At 41.6% G+C, this 15,932-nt stretch overlaps 1 protein-coding gene across 1 annotated transcript in view; it reads left to right on the forward strand.

The window, feature by feature from the left end:
• Positions 1–15,932, forward strand: part of LOC126109867 (unconventional myosin-Ib) — a 458,138-nt gene that overhangs the window by 257,288 nt on the left and 184,918 nt on the right. The window contains exon 12 of the mRNA XM_049914933.1: positions 7,517–7,750. Within this exon, the coding sequence (XP_049770890.1) occupies positions 7,517–7,750 (234 nt within the window). The remainder of the gene's footprint in view (positions 1–7,516; positions 7,751–15,932) is intronic.

The raw sequence follows: 15,932 nt of genomic DNA on the forward strand, positions 1-15,932 counted from the left end.
TTTCCCAGAATTCTTATGGCTGTGACAGGAACTAGTCTTCTCTGTGTCCTTCAGTTCATCACCTGAGTTGAAGTGCTTCCCTCTGAGATGTTTCTTTAGAGGACCTAACATATGGAAGTCGCAGGGTGACATGTCTGGGTTGTGGGATGGATGCTGATGATACTCCCACTTGAAATTGGTCATTACACTTTGTGTGACCTCAGAGACATGTGGACATACATATTGTGGAGCAGAGTCTCTCCCTCAGTGAGCAGTCCATGTCATTTGCTCTCAATGGACTTGCATAGGCTATGGAGTGTCTGACAGTACACATCACTGTTCACGGTTTTCCCGTGCTTGAGGAATTTGACGAGTATCGGAAATCAGACTCTCGAAAATGTGGTGAGCATCACTTTGTCTGCGGAGAGTACAGCTTTGAATTTTTTAGGTGGAAGTGACAATGCATGCTTCCACATCCACTGATACCTTGCTACACTATCCCAAAGTGGCATATGCAGATTTCAACCATTTTGATTGTTATGGCTTTTTACGTTTTCATTTTAACATTCCTTGTACATGGTTTCTCAACACAATCATTTGGCATTTCACGGTGCTTTAATTGTGGTGGTCATCTTCAGATTGTTAATAAGTAAAAAGAGGAGAGACAGAATCATTACAGAACATATAAAATGTGCTAAGTAACTATCTATGTAATGATAAAAAGAATAATATCATATCTAAAGGGACATACTGCAAGTGGTTTCTGATGCATTACGAACGATACTGATGGTGGTAACACTAGGAAGAGGTCGAGGTTTTGTTGACAGACTGAAATCTTCTCTTTTTCATTCATGTATGCAATCATTATCGATCATCAGTCTCATCATGAAGGGGTGTCTCCAGGGATATGGAACAAGTGAAGTTATACAGTAGCACACAGAAGGAGTGACTGCTGGCTTCTTACCACTAGCTAGTTGCTGCTGGCTACTTCTGAAGTGTCTGACAACACACTATTACTGGTGTTAATCTATTCAAACTGATATTTGCAGTAATTACTTCTAGGTTACTTAGATATATGTCTTGTTATCTAATGTACAGAATTGTGGCGGTTACAAAAACTTTTTGTTGTTGTTTGTTTAAACTGGTACCTTAGTACAGTACTTTGTAGAGAACGCATAGACTGTGTCAATTAAGGTAGGCAAAGAAAAATCTTACCTTCAACATCCCAGATGTTATTTAATCTAACACGTATTAGAATTCAGGACAAAATAAGAAACCAATGTTTGTTTTGTTCTTTTATTTTCTATATTTTTTATGTCACAGTCACAGGAACATTTTGCTATATGAGTACATCATGAAAAAATAAGTAATAAAAGAACATAATAAGTTAGACACTGGACTCGCATTCGGAAGGACGACGGTTCAATCCCGAGTCCGGCCATCCTGATTTAGGTTTTCCGTGATTTCCCTAAATCACTCCAGGCAAATGCCGGGATGGTTCCTCTGAAAGGGCACGGCCAACTTCCTTCCCCATCCTTTCCTAATCCGATGAGACCGATGACCACGCTGTCTGGTCTCCTTCCCCAAAACCAACCAACCAACATAATAAGTCAGTCACTTATTCTCCAAGAGGGTGTGTAATTTTTTCATTTATTCCCCAAAAAATTCCTGGGTGACAATCAGGCCTCCAAAGATGGCACCTCGTGTGATATTTGCCATGTGTGTAAAATAATAAAATGATCTATCTCTCGAAACATTCAAGATATCTTATTGCTATTTTTCATTTGATAATTCAAATTTAGTGTCCACAGCCATGGGGTGTGACAGGCAATGACTGAAATGCGCAAGTCATAGTAACAACTATTTATTATCGAACTAAGCAACAGAAATCAAAATACAGTTTTTGAGGATGAATGTCCACACTACTTAATTGCCAAGAAAAAAGTCAGTCCTTGAGATTGCCGGGAATTTGCCTACAGTGCCAAAGTCCACGAGTCATAGTTGGTGGCAAAGCAGAAGGTGCCGAGGACGATCAATGATAGGGTCTGATCTGTTGAGAGTGTGCCCTCAGGGACAGTGGTGTTTCTGTGATGTCAGACATCAGCAGTCGATGAGAGTGTGGCTCGAACAACAGTAGCTGCCATCACATGATGGGGTGTCTGTTAGGCAGCTGTTAGGCAGCTGACAAAAGTTCAGTGTAGCATTGACAGCATGTGCTCACAACAAAGGCAAAGATGATTGCTATTGGTGGGCTGTGGATGCAGCCAGCACCACCTGGTTGCAGTGTGGTTGAGTGGTAGCCTAAATAGCCTCCACTGGGGGATACAAGAGTGGTGCTACATGGGTACACTACATTAGGTAGAAAAGTGGTGGCCATGACTGCAGCACTGCTTATCACAAAATAAGGAAGAGTATACCACAAGCTGGCCGCTGTGGCCAAGCGGTTCTAGGTCCTTCAGTCCGGAACCGCGCTGCTGCTGCGGTCGCAAGTTCGAAACCTGCCTCGGGCATGGATGTGTGTGATGTCGTTAGGTTAGTTAGGTTTCAGTAGTTCTAAGTCTAGGGGACTGATGACCTCAGATGTTAAGTCCCATAGTGCTTAGAGCCACTTGAACCATTTAAATACCACAGGTATTATATACAAATTGGGCTGGCAGTCATTAAAGTTGTGGCAGGATCTTCTCATGAAATTTTGATCACCAGCTTCATCCTCAGAGTGTGAAAATATTTTGTTAATGCCCACATACATAATGAGGAATGATCATCATAATTAAATAAGAGAGATCAGATCGGGGGAAGATTTAAGTGTTTATTTTCTCCATGTGCTGTCAGAAAGTGGAACAGTAGAGAAATAGTTTGAGGGTGGTTAGATGAACCCTCTGCAAGGCAGTCAATTGTTAATTCCAGAGTAATCATGTAGATATAGATGTAGATGTAGATAGGTATGCCACCTATCAGTGAGGTTGACCCCACCTGACACTGTGAAGGCCGTGTGAACCTATGAGGTAGAATTCTCAAGGTGTGTGAAGCTAGAATCTAAACAGCTCACTGTGTTCCGATGTGAGCTGTCAGTGTACAAACTCCTCAAGAGGCTGTAACCCACAATACTCGTCTGCTGTACATAACAGCATAGTCCAGGCAGATACAGTATCCATCCCCCCTTAAAACAGGTGGTGCAGCCAGCTCAGTGGTTCGTGCCGTGGCAGCAGTGGCTGGCTGAGATGCGACGATGCCGGGTAGCTGGCAACCTCTCCAATGTGGCCAACAAGAGATACTGTAACCGTTTAGCTGAAAAACCATAGACGGACAGTATCAGCTTGGAGAAAGACCACCCAGCCACCAAGGGGTGGCAACAAGGGTACAGCCCAGCATATCGACAGGTTTGCAGTGAAATTCATCCCTAGAAATACCAACCACAGTGTAGCGACAGAGAGGATCACCCTATGGCCAGAGCAACCTGGGAAAGGAATGGCACCAACATCTCTGAATGGAAGGGAGGAGGCACTGCACCACAAGTGCACAGCAGGGCAGGAGGTTTAGGAGACAAGGAGTGGGATGGAGCTGAGGAAACAAAAGGAGTGGGCAATGCAATGGGACAATGCGACTGGCTTCAGGGCTGGCTGTGCCAGCGGGACTGGCAGTTGAGACAGTGGCGGCAAAATTGGCGTTGCCGGCTCCAGGGCCATCTGTGGCAGGGTTGCCACTGATCGGGCCCAAGGCGTGGAGGTCGGTGTCAGTGTCAGCAGAGCTGGCCGGAACTGCGCCAATCTCAACCGGCCTGACGAAGAAAGAGCTGGTGATGAGAAGATGGTTGTTGGCAGCAATAGGGCCAGTCGTGACAGGGTTGGTGTCGACCGGGCTGATTGAGAAGAGGGCTAGAGGTATAGGAGGCTCTGTCAGCAACACAGGAGGTAGCTGCTGTGCCGGCAGAAACAGAGATGGCGGCAGCAGCTGGATTCTTGTTGGCAACCGTGGCCAGTGTTGTGGGCGGCAGAGGAGAAGACACCTGTGAAGGCACTAGGCTCGACACCTGTTGTATCACTGGAGTGGCTGAGGAAGAGCCTATTGAATGTGGCATTGGAGGCAACAGAAGTGAAGGCATCTTTGCAGGCACCTCGACCTGGAGGGGAACGCATCTTCACAGGCACCTAGGCTGACACTGCCATAGTGTCTGGTTCTCTGTGAAGGTGCCTGTGGTCAGTAGTGTTTGGGTGGTGGTGGAGGAGGTGTCTCCTCATGCACCCAGGTCAAAGGGGATGGTGGCATTAAAGGCAGCTGCCACAGCAGCGGAGGTGGCAGGAGTGAGTGGAGAGGGATTGGCACACACTGCGGCCAGCGTCAGGGGCGGTGGAGAAGAAGACATCTCTGCAGGTGCCTAGCTGACACCCAGTCAGGTGTTGGAGCTTGTGTCAGTGGTAGCTGCTGTGTTGGCAGAAACAGAGATGGCGGCAGAGATGGAATATACAGAGCGTCCTGGAAACAAGACCAATTTTTCTTGTAACCAACCATTTTATTCCCTTCACAAACCACTGTTGTACCACTAAAAATATCCTTCAGCAGTTACACAGAAATGGAGGAGTTATTCCCAGTTGTTGTAGCAATTCTGGGGGGGTTCTGCAGGACAGCATTTCAGTTGATGAGTTACATTCTTCCAGATATTATCCAAAGCAGCCAAGTGTTTTTTGAGTTGGATGGTAGGTGTACTAAGAACCATTAGAATGCTATTTAATGTCAAAAATACATTGACGGAGATCGTCGTTGTGCAGCACCCTATGCTTGCAATGCCTGCTAGCCCACACACAACCCTTTTCCTGGGTCTCAGGTGCTTACCGGTACCATGATCAGACCTCACAAGACGCATCACTCTTTCAACCTTGTCATCCAATCTTGAAGGTCTTCCTGCGCTAGCTTCAGATTTTAATATTTTGAACATGTGTGCTGGCAGCATATTTTCATTGGACAAATGTCAGATTGCTTCATTAGTTGGTATTTTTCCAATGTGAAAGTACTAGTTTCATTCTTTTCTTTATATTTCATGATATATTTAATATTCCCACCCCTTTGTGGGGATCTGAGCTCTCTATGAATGAAACTACATTGTTCCAGAGATATTTCAGATCTCAAACATCTATGATGTATGTATGCAGACTGAAGTGCCACATGAAAATTTGTACCAAGGCAGGGATTTGAACCCAGATCTCCTACTCACTAGGCATATGTGCTGACCACTACGCCACCCTGGCACAGTGGCATTGCACAACTGTGCAGACTACCCTAGCACACCTCCCCCCTCATTCCAAATTCCCATTCACACCTTGGCGCACTTGATATTCCCCCTAAACTCAAACAGCATTACAGGGGCTCCCCAACTGTTTTCAAATACTACCTCAACACATCGCTTCAGTCTGCATATATACATGATAGATGTTTGAGATATGAGCTGTCTTGGATTGAGAATGGAGGTGACCTAGGGTAGTTCATCCAGGTGTGCAAAGCCACTGTGTCAGGGTGGCATAGAGGTTAGTGCATCTGCCTAGTGAGCAGAGCAGGAGACCTGGGTTTAAATTCTGGCCTTGGTACAAATTTTCTTTATTTCTTCAGTCTGCAGATATACATAATAAATACTGATGTGTAAGTAGGGTCAGAATTCATTAATGCATATTGCCAAATGGGGAGGAGGGGGCACTTTATTCCAAACATAAAAAAACTTTATATAATGCAAATTTGATTAATTGTTGTTGACTTTTACTTGCAATATACTTCTTAAAGTGGTACTGATGTGTAAATGAAGTCCTGAACCTGAAAATATTGAATATGACATTCATTGGGAAAGTGACATCTACTACTAAGACTTAACATCTTTGGTTCATGCATAGTGTTGCCAGTTACTTTCCCAACACATCTCATACATGATTTCTTCAAGTGCAAAGCTATAACTCACAGATGGGTTGTACGAGGGGCGTTTGAAAAGTCCGTGCAAAGTCCGAGGGATGGCACCACCAGCATGTATCGAGGTTATGTTTAGTTAGTAGCATCCTTGGAAAGAACACACACCAATTTTAGTTAGTAGCATCCTTGGAAAGAACACACACCAATTTTCAGCCATCTTGGTCTATTTCTTTGTGTTTGGCATTTGTGTGAATCAAGGAACTCGAGTCATTGTCAAAAAATGGACGAAAAATAATTTCGTGTGGTGATTAAACATTACTTTATGAAAGGCAGAACACCTCAGGAGACTAAGGAGAAGCTCGATAAACATTACGGTGACTCTGCACCTTCGATTAGAACAGTTTATAAGTGGTTTCAAAATTTTTGCAGTGGCCATATGGGCACAAGTGGTGCTGAATATTCTGGACGCCCTGTGGAGGTTATGACTCCAGAAATCATTGATAAATTCCATGATATGGTGATGGATGACAGAAGAGTTAAGGTGCTTCTGATTGCTAGTGCTGTGGGCATCTCGAATGACTTAGTACATAATATTTTGGATAAACATTTGGACATGAGAAAGCTATCTGCAAGATGGGTTCCGTGATTGCTCACACTTGACCAAAAACAGAATCTTGTGAAGTGTTGCAAGGTTTGCAGCTGTTCAGGAAGAATCTGCAGGACGTTAAGCATCATTTCATCAGTTGCCAAGGGAGAATCTGCACCAAAAAAGGTGAAGACCATTGCTTCGACCAGAAAGGTTATGGTGACTGTCTTTTGGGATTCGCAAGGGATAATCCTCATCAACTATCTGGAAAAGGGTAAAACTATTACAGGTGCATATTATTCATCATTATTAGATTGTTTGACAACCGAGCCGCAAGAAAAACGCCAGCGATTGGACCGTAAAAATGTCCTTTTCCATCAAGACAATGCACCAGCACACCCCTCAGTAGTTGTGGTCGCAAAATTAATGGAAACAGGATTCCAACTCATTTAACATCCCCCCCTATTCTCCAGACTTGGCTCCTTTGGACTACTATTTGTTCCCCAATTTGAGGAAATGGCTGGTGGGACAACAATTTCATTCAAACGAGGAGGTGATTGCAGCCACTAATAGTATTTTGCAGACTTGGACAATTCCTTTTATTCAAAAGGAATCAACAAATTAGAACAGTGTTGGATGAAGTGTATAAGTCTAAAAGGAGACTATGTCAAAAAATAAAAAAGGTTTACCCCAAACACGTAAGTAGTTATTATCTTTGCACGGACTTTTCAAACGCCCCTCGTAGATATAACCAGGCTCTAAAGGACACAGCAGTCTGTAGCTATTGTTGAGAACCAATAATACCGCAATTATTAATCCCTTCCATCTCTGTATGGCATGTCATCATTCGTGAGTAGCTCAGGAGCTTAATTGTGAATGACTCATTACTGTTTAAAAACAATTTAAAAAAAAAACAATTACGATAGTCACTCAGTTTCCTGTTTAATAAATGATTTTTCTATATTTGTTTTCCATTGTTGGAAAAAGTGTTACAGCACACTAATGAATGAACATCATTTGTGCCATGTTTTTAAGTTGATCTCTCTCTTTCTCTTAATCCAGGTGAAAAGATATGGACGGAGAAAAGTTCTCGGTATCCTCGATGTGTACGGATTTGAAGTTTTTGACAAAAATGGTTTCGAACAGTTGATCATCAACTTCTGCAATGAGAAACTGCACCAAGTGGTTGTAGAGATGGCGTTACGGGAAGAGCAGGAGGAGTATGTCCGGGAAGGACTCGAGTGGACACACATTGACTTCTTCAACAATTCCGCCATCTGCAGCCTCATAGAGAAGGTAGCATGTAGTGGGTGTCTGCCAAGTGAAATGCTATTGCATGCCCTTTAATAATAAACCTAGTATTAGCAGTACTAATTGTAACACATGTAAAAGTAATGCATGATATGCTGAACAATAGCACCTAATAGCAAGAAATTAGACACATTTAATTCACAAACTATTTAACACAAAATGTTTATTGACACTTCATGTGTGGGAAGGTGAAGTGTTGTTCTGAACTCTTGGTAGATAGTGGTATAAATATCATATGTTGTTGCCTTTTTATGCATAAATATTCTGAAGAGCTGTGGAGTAATGAACAAAGGAAAGGGGGAGGAGGGAAAGGGAGAGGGATTCAGTCAGTGTACTGAATTAATGCAGAGGTTGTATTTGATAGTTAATTGAATTCTTCATTCTCACATGACAGAACATTGAATATCTAGCCAACAATTTTTACTGATCACCGTAAAGCAATTTTGCCTTCTTAGGCTGTTAATTAATTAATTTTTTGAATTGCACAATATCTGTATTTTAAAAAATCAGTTTTGAATTTCTAATGTCTTAACTTCTTTTTCACTGAATATCTCTTTCTGTCACACATATACAAGGTATATTTTTAATTTTTATATTTATCTTGCACTTTCCAAAGTTTTTAAAACAGTTTAAATTTTACAGTAATATTATATTTTTGTCTTTTCTGAACTTTTAATTCAGTGATGGCTCATTGTAGTAAAAACTAGTTGTTTTTGTGGTCTTCAGTCCAGAGACTGGTTTGATGCAGCTCTCCATGCTCCTCTATCCTGTGCAAGCTTCTTCATCTCCCAGTACCTACTGCAACCTACACCCTTATGAATCTGCTTAGTGTATTCATCTCTAGGTCTCCCTCTACGATTTTTACCCTCCACGCTGCCCTCCAATAACAAATTGGTGATCCCTTGATGCCTCAGAATACGTCCTACCAAGCGATCCCTTCTTCTAGTCAAGTTGTGCCACAAATTTCTGTTCTCCACAATTCTATTCAATACCTCCTCATTAGTGATCCACCCATATAATCTTCAGCATTCTTCTGTAGCACCACATTTCGAAAGCTTCTATTCTCTTCTTGTCCAAATTATTTATCGTCCATGTTTCACTTCCATACATGGCTACATTCCATACAAATACTTTCAGAAACGACTTCCTGACACTTAAATCCACACTCGATGTTAACAAATTTCTCTTATTCAGAAACATTTTCCTTGCCATTGCCAGTCTACATTTTATATCCTCTCTATTTCAACAATCATCAGTTATTTTGCTCCCCAAATAACAAAACTCATTTACTACTTTAAGAGTCTCATTTCCTAATCTAATTCCCACAGCATCACCCGATTTAATTCGACTACATTCCATTATCCTCGTTTTGATTTTGTTGATGTTCATCTTATATCCTCCTTTCAAGACACTGTCCATTCTGTTCAGATGCTCTTCCAGGTCCTTTACTGTCTCTGACAGAATTACAATGTCATCGGCAAACCTCAATGTTTTTATTTCTTCTCCATGAATTTTAATTCCTACTCTGAATTTTTCTTTTGTTTCATTTACTGCTTGCTCAGTATACAGATTGAATAACATTGGGGATAGGCTACAACCCTGTCTCACTCCCTTCCCAATCACTGCTTCCATTTTGTGCTCCTCTTCTCTTATAACTGCCGTCTGGTTTCTGTACAAATTGTAAATAGCCTTTTGCTGCCTGTATTTTACCTCTGCCACCTTCAGAATTTGAAAGAGAGTATTCCAGTCAACATTGTCAAAAGCTGTCTCTAAGTCTACAAATGCTAGAAACGTAGGTTTGACTTTCCTTAATCTATTTTCTAAGATAAGTCGTAAGGTCAGTATTGCCTCACGTGTTCCAACATTTCTACAGAATCCAAACTGATCTTCCCCAAGGTCGGCTTCTACCCATTTTTCCATTCGTCTGTAAAGAATTCGTGTTAATATTTTGCAGCCATGGCCTATTAAATCTGATAGTTCGGTAATTTTCACATCTGTTAACACCTGCTTTCTTTGGGGTTGGAATTATTATATTCTTCTTGAAGTCTGATGGTATTTCGCCTGTCTCATACATTTTGCTCACTAGATGGTAGATTTTGTTAGGCCTGGCTCTCCCAAGGCAGTCAGTAATTCTAATGGAATGTTGTCTACTCCCGGGACCTAGTTAACTATCATAAATTCATCAAATGCAAACAAGATGTTTGTGAATTAAAGAGAATCAACTGTCTTTGTTTATCATCTTCAGCTCAAGTCATATTAGTGGCCCTTCTTTAAGCACACAGTCCTGGGAAGAATATTTTTGGAGTACCTTTATTTTTTCATAGCTCAGACACATTGAGTTTTTAAGCAGTGCCTGCAACAGCCATGTTGATGGACTGGCCATGTTTTACATGATATTTATGCTTGTGGCGACTCACCTCAGTTGTGCATACTGTCTCAAGAATTTACACTTCACCACACTGGCAGAGGATGCAGTAGACTTTTGTCTCACAAAGGCTAATATCATCCATCATAGACCATAATGAAACTGACGTCTGGAGAGGTGAGTGAAATACACATTCGATGCTGTGCCATCCAATGATCCTGCCACCTTCTTTCACCAGTTTTTCCGTCTGCATTGATTTGAGCTGGGGGTCAAAAGCTCATCATGCTTTCATGTTTGAGCTAACTACTACAAGGCATATCATGTTTCTTGGTCAACCCCGTTATCAAGTTCTTAAAATTAATTTGCCATTAGGCAAAATCAAAATGCAGCAAGCTTCAAATGTGCATTGACAAACATGTAATATTCTCCGTTATGCATATCACAGTACACTGTTACACAATTACTGGTGATGCTGAATGCACTCCCACAGCTCTGTTTATTTTGTTACTCTATGAACTATTGTTGTAAGACTCTCTCATGCTGCATATTTTGTTGACAACTGGATGCATATTCATGTAAATCATTGTATGTAGGTTTCCCCCACTATGAGATCATCATCTTGTCTCATTAGGACACCTGGGAATGGGCAGATTCCATCTTGTTCCATCTCTGTGGTGAACTGTGTGTTGGGATGGTATAAATTCAGATATGCAGAAACTTGTTTGAAGTTTACACCCAAGTGACCACGGGACAAATATGTTAATCATGTAATAGTGGTAACATATGTTTTGGAAAGGAGTATTCCAAAATCTTCTCCTTTGAAGTCTGCCATATATACACTACTGGCCATTAAAATTGCTACACCACAAAAATGACATGCTACAGACGCGAAATTTAACCGACAGGAAGAAGATGCTGTGATATGCAAATGATTAGCTTTTCAGAACATTCACACAAGGTTGGCGCCGGTGGCGACATCTGCAACGTGCTGACATGAGGAAAGTTTCTAACCAATTTCTCATACACAAACAGCAGTTGACCAGCGTTGCCTGGTGAAACATTGTTGTGATGCCTCGTGTAAGGAGGAGAAATGCTTACCATCATGTTTCCGACTTTGATAAAGGTCGGATTGTAGCCTATCATGATTGGGGTTTATCGTGTCGCGACATTGCTGATAGCGTTGGTAGAGATCCAATGACTGTTAGCAGAATATGGAATCGGTGGGTTCAGGAGGGTAATACGGAACGCTGTGCTGGATCCCAACGGCCTCGTATCACTAGTAGTCGAGATGACAGCCATCTTATCTGCATGGCTGTAACGGATTGTGCAGCCACATCTCAATCCCTGAGTCAACAGATGGGGACGAACAGTTCGATGACGTTTGCAGCAACATGGACTATCAGCTTGGAGACCATGGCTGCAGTTACCCTTCACGCTGCATCAAAGACAGGAGCACCTGCGATGGTGTACTCAATGACGAACCTGGGTGCACGAATGGTGAAACGTCATTTTTTCAGATGAATCCAGGTTCTGTTTACAGCATCATGATGGTTGCATCCGTGTTTGGCGACATTGTGGTGAACGCACATTGGAAGCATGTATTCGTCATCGCCATACTGGCATATGACCTGGCATGATGGTATGGGGTGCCATTGGTTACACGTCTCGGTCACCTCTTGTTCACATTGACGGCACTTTGAACAGTGGACGTTACATTTCAGATGTGTTACGACCCGTGGCTCTACCCTTCATTCGATCCCTGCGAAACCCTACATTTCAGCAGTATAATCCACAACCACATGTTGCAGGTCCTGTACGGGCCTTTGTGGATACAGAAAATGTTCGACTGCTGCCCTGGTTAGCACATTCACCAGATCTTTCGCCAACTGAAAACGTCTGGTCAATGGTGACCGAGCAACTGGCTCGTCACAATACGCCAGTCACCTCTTGATGAACTGTGGTATTGTGTTGAAGCTGCATGGGCAGCTGTACCTGTACACACTGCCCAAGCCGTGTTTGACTCAATGCCCAGGTGTATCAAGGTCGTTATTACGGCCAGAGGTGGTTATTCTTGGTACTGATTTCTCAAGATCTATGCAACCAAATTGTGTGAAAATGTAATTAAAAAAATTGCTCTGAGCACTATGGGACTTAACTTCTAAGGTCATCAGTCCCCTAGAACTTAGAACCACTTAAACCTAACCAACCTAAGGACATCACACACATCCATGCCCGAGGCAGGATTTGAACCTGTGACCGTGGCAGTCGCACGGTTCCAGACTGTAGCGCCTAGAACCGCTCAGCCAACCCGGCTGGCAAAATGTAATCATATGTCAGTTCTAGTATAATATATTTGTCCAATGAATACCCATTTATCATCTGCATTTCTTCTTGGTGTAGCAAGTTTAAGTTCCCCACCAGTGTTGATAGGGGGCATATCAGGACATACAGGGGACCAGCCCATCATTACTCAACATTCATCTGCACATGGCTGCAAGTCTTATTGCTGAAAATTTGTGCACAACCAATGATTTGACCCAACAGATTTGTTAAATAGAATTGGAACAATACATATACAGACAAAGGTACTTGACACTGGGAAAGGTGACAGGTTTGAAATTTGAACTGTTGAAACATTGTCCAGATTTGTGACCCCTTAACTTCCACCTATTTTCATATCTAAAAAAAATGTAGTTGAGAAATGTTTAGCATCTGTCATACAGGTTATGAAAGTCATAGGTGGGAGGTTCCAGAATCAAAGTTTAGGAATGGAATGGGACCTGCTCTCTGGAAAAATGTTGGACAAAGTGTACTTAACTAGAAAGGGACTATGTTGAGAAGTAAGTGGCAAGTTAAGCAGTTGTCATTTTGAGCTCATACTACAGCTAGATGAGGCATGAAGGATTTGAAGCTAGTGAGAGTTTCTAACATTTTTTTGTTTCTGTGTCTCATTCAACATTCGTCAACTGCTGTGTGGTTTTCTATCCTGATTTTTTGTTTGTTATTTGTGTACGCGGTGAACCTGACTAAACTTCAATGAAAAACATTGGTGGCTGTTCAAGGATATTTTTTTGTTATTACTTCGGTATAAGGGACCTGTGGTCTGCAGTAGCTAGTTCCAGAGTAATTATTTGATTTTTATACCTCCCCCCCTCCCTCCATTTATATGTGTATCTATTAGGTTGAGGCATAAGTTCATAGCATTTTTGTTTTGCATGTTGCTATTCCAGTTGCCATGGGTTTATTTACTGATTATCATTTCTTATTTGTAGCTTGCTGTTGCCGTTTGAGTTTACATGTTGTGTGATTTGGAGATAGTGAGTGGAGCTGTGGATGCTAGAAAATGGTGTACCAAGTGGAGAAATCAGAACATTTCTGACATATCCCTCTGTTTGAGTTCATTAGAGGGATGACAACAGTCGAGGCAGCCAGAAACATTTGTGGCATGTATGAGAATGATGCCATTGGACAGATCACAGCAAGAAAATGGTTTTCTCATTTTAAGGAGTATCATTTTGTCATTAGTGACTCTCCATATTAAGGAAGATCTTCAGGGTTTGATGAAGATCATTTAAACCCATAAATTGACACTGATACATGTCAGTTTACTCAAGAACTGCAAATGTGATGAACTGTGATCTTTCCACCAATGTGTGACATTTATGTTGGGTGCCAAAGGTTCAAAAATTGGGTGTATGGGTACCACATGGTCTAAGTCAAAATCACAAAAATAAGCAGGTGGCATTATGTATATCTCTGCTTGCTTGTCACCAGTTGGCTCATAAACAATATTGACCTTTTCTATCTCATACCATTACTAGTGGTGGGAAATGGTGTCTTTATGCTAACATAAGGAAAAAGAATCGAATGGCTGAGCCCAGACAAAGCAGCAACTTCCCGTACAAAGACCTACGTGTATTCATAAAAGGTAACAGGATTCATCTGATGGAACAGCGAGTGTGTGGTGTACTACGAATTGCTTCCTGGAGATGTAATCATTAGTTGTGAGATGTCTTGCAGACACAATCCAAGAATAATGACCAGAAAGCCTGTGTGAAGTGATGCTACTCCATGATAGCACCTGCCTGCATTCTGCTAGACAGACAAAAAATGCTGTGGCAGGTTTGTGTTGGGAAGTCATTCTATACCCACCTTAATCATTTGGTCTTGCATCCTCAGATTTTTGCCTTTTCCACTCTCTGTTGAACAACCTTCAAGGAACCTCTTTTTCTGGATGAAAATGCACTATGAACATGGCTCAACGAGTTCTTTGCCTCAAAGTCGTGTGGTTTCTCCAGTTGCAGAATCAAAAAGTTACCCCAGCATTGGCAGGCTGTTGTGAATACTGAAGGAGAATATTGTATTGATGACTAAAACTTATGGATAACCACTATGAACTTGTGCACCAAACCGGCATAAGGCACTGAAAATATCTGCAAAACAGTGCAAATGTGAAATGCACTGTGTGTCTTGCTTGGAAACAAATTTGTACTATTCACTCACAATACTTTTTGTTGACAACAAGAATGATGATTTTCCTCTTTCTTCTCAAGGTTGCTCAGTTTTCTCTTGGGTTCGTTTTTTAACAGCTTTAGATGAACATTAACTGTGATACACTGCAGTACAGATAGATTTAGTAGTAAAGAGCGGGTTGATATGCACTTGTGTATGGGTTCACTCAATGCAGTGGACAAGTGACATGAAATTTAGCTGTTTGCATAGTGACGACAACCACATAGAAGTACCTTTTCATCAGTACATAGCTCATTGCATTGCTGTGTATTTTTGTTGTATGGTTTGGTGGTTGCATGTTACACACATTTTTTGGTGTTGTAAGGATATTTTCAGAGAAACGTATGTAGCTGGGACAACATACTAAATAAATGGTAATTACATTAATACTCTGCAACAAGCTAGTGGAGGTCAAGGGCCCTGATACCAAAACATTCAGAAAATATCTCTGAACAATCTCTGAAATTTTGGTACTTAAATTTCACATATATCCGGTACATAATATTCTGTAAAATTATTTGCTCAAATTTTTGTCTCACTGGACATGGAAGTACAAACAATGTTAATAGCTCCATTTTATTTGTAGTATTGCATAACAATTAAAATCTGCTTGACAGTACCTTTTCCTTACAAATTTTGTCTTTTAGAGTGAGACCATGATGGTCTGTAGGCAACCTCCTAGTTTCAAAACTGCACAGTTTTTTCTACATAACTTGCATGGAATAACGTCATGAACCAGGGCTTAGGTACACCTACAGACTATTTACAAGTAATGTGTTAGAGAGCTTTGTTGTAGCAGGCACTCCATAGCAAGAGAGGAGACTCATTCTTGAAACAACCTCTAGATTGTGTCAACCATTCTCTACCATATTCTTTCTCCCACTTAGTATACAACACACACAACAGATATAGTGCAAGAGATTGATTTAACTTCTGGATTGAGTTATATCAAATAGAATTAGTGCACTATTTTGAACTTGATCAAGTTAGATGCATGTGATGTAAGAATTTAATCAAACAAGGGAAACTCCAGGTAGGAATATCAACAATAGTGGCCTTCCAGCAATTACCTGACCCCTCTACCTATAAACCCTGCCAGAGTGATCCCATCCCAGAAGTCCATCGCAAACTCCAATCCCTACTTAAAGCCTTAGGCCCTTCCCTGTGTCTCTCCCCTGAATCCATTTCCCTCCTCACCGCTGTCACACTCCGCACACCCACCTTCTACATGCTCCCAAAAATCCATAAACTCAGCTATCCTTGGTGCCCCATTGTGGCTAATCATTGTGC

This window comes from Schistocerca cancellata, chromosome 12 (assembly GCF_023864275.1).
Source record: "Schistocerca cancellata isolate TAMUIC-IGC-003103 chromosome 12, iqSchCanc2.1, whole genome shotgun sequence".
Classification (NCBI taxonomy): domain Eukaryota; kingdom Metazoa; phylum Arthropoda; class Insecta; order Orthoptera; family Acrididae; genus Schistocerca; species Schistocerca cancellata.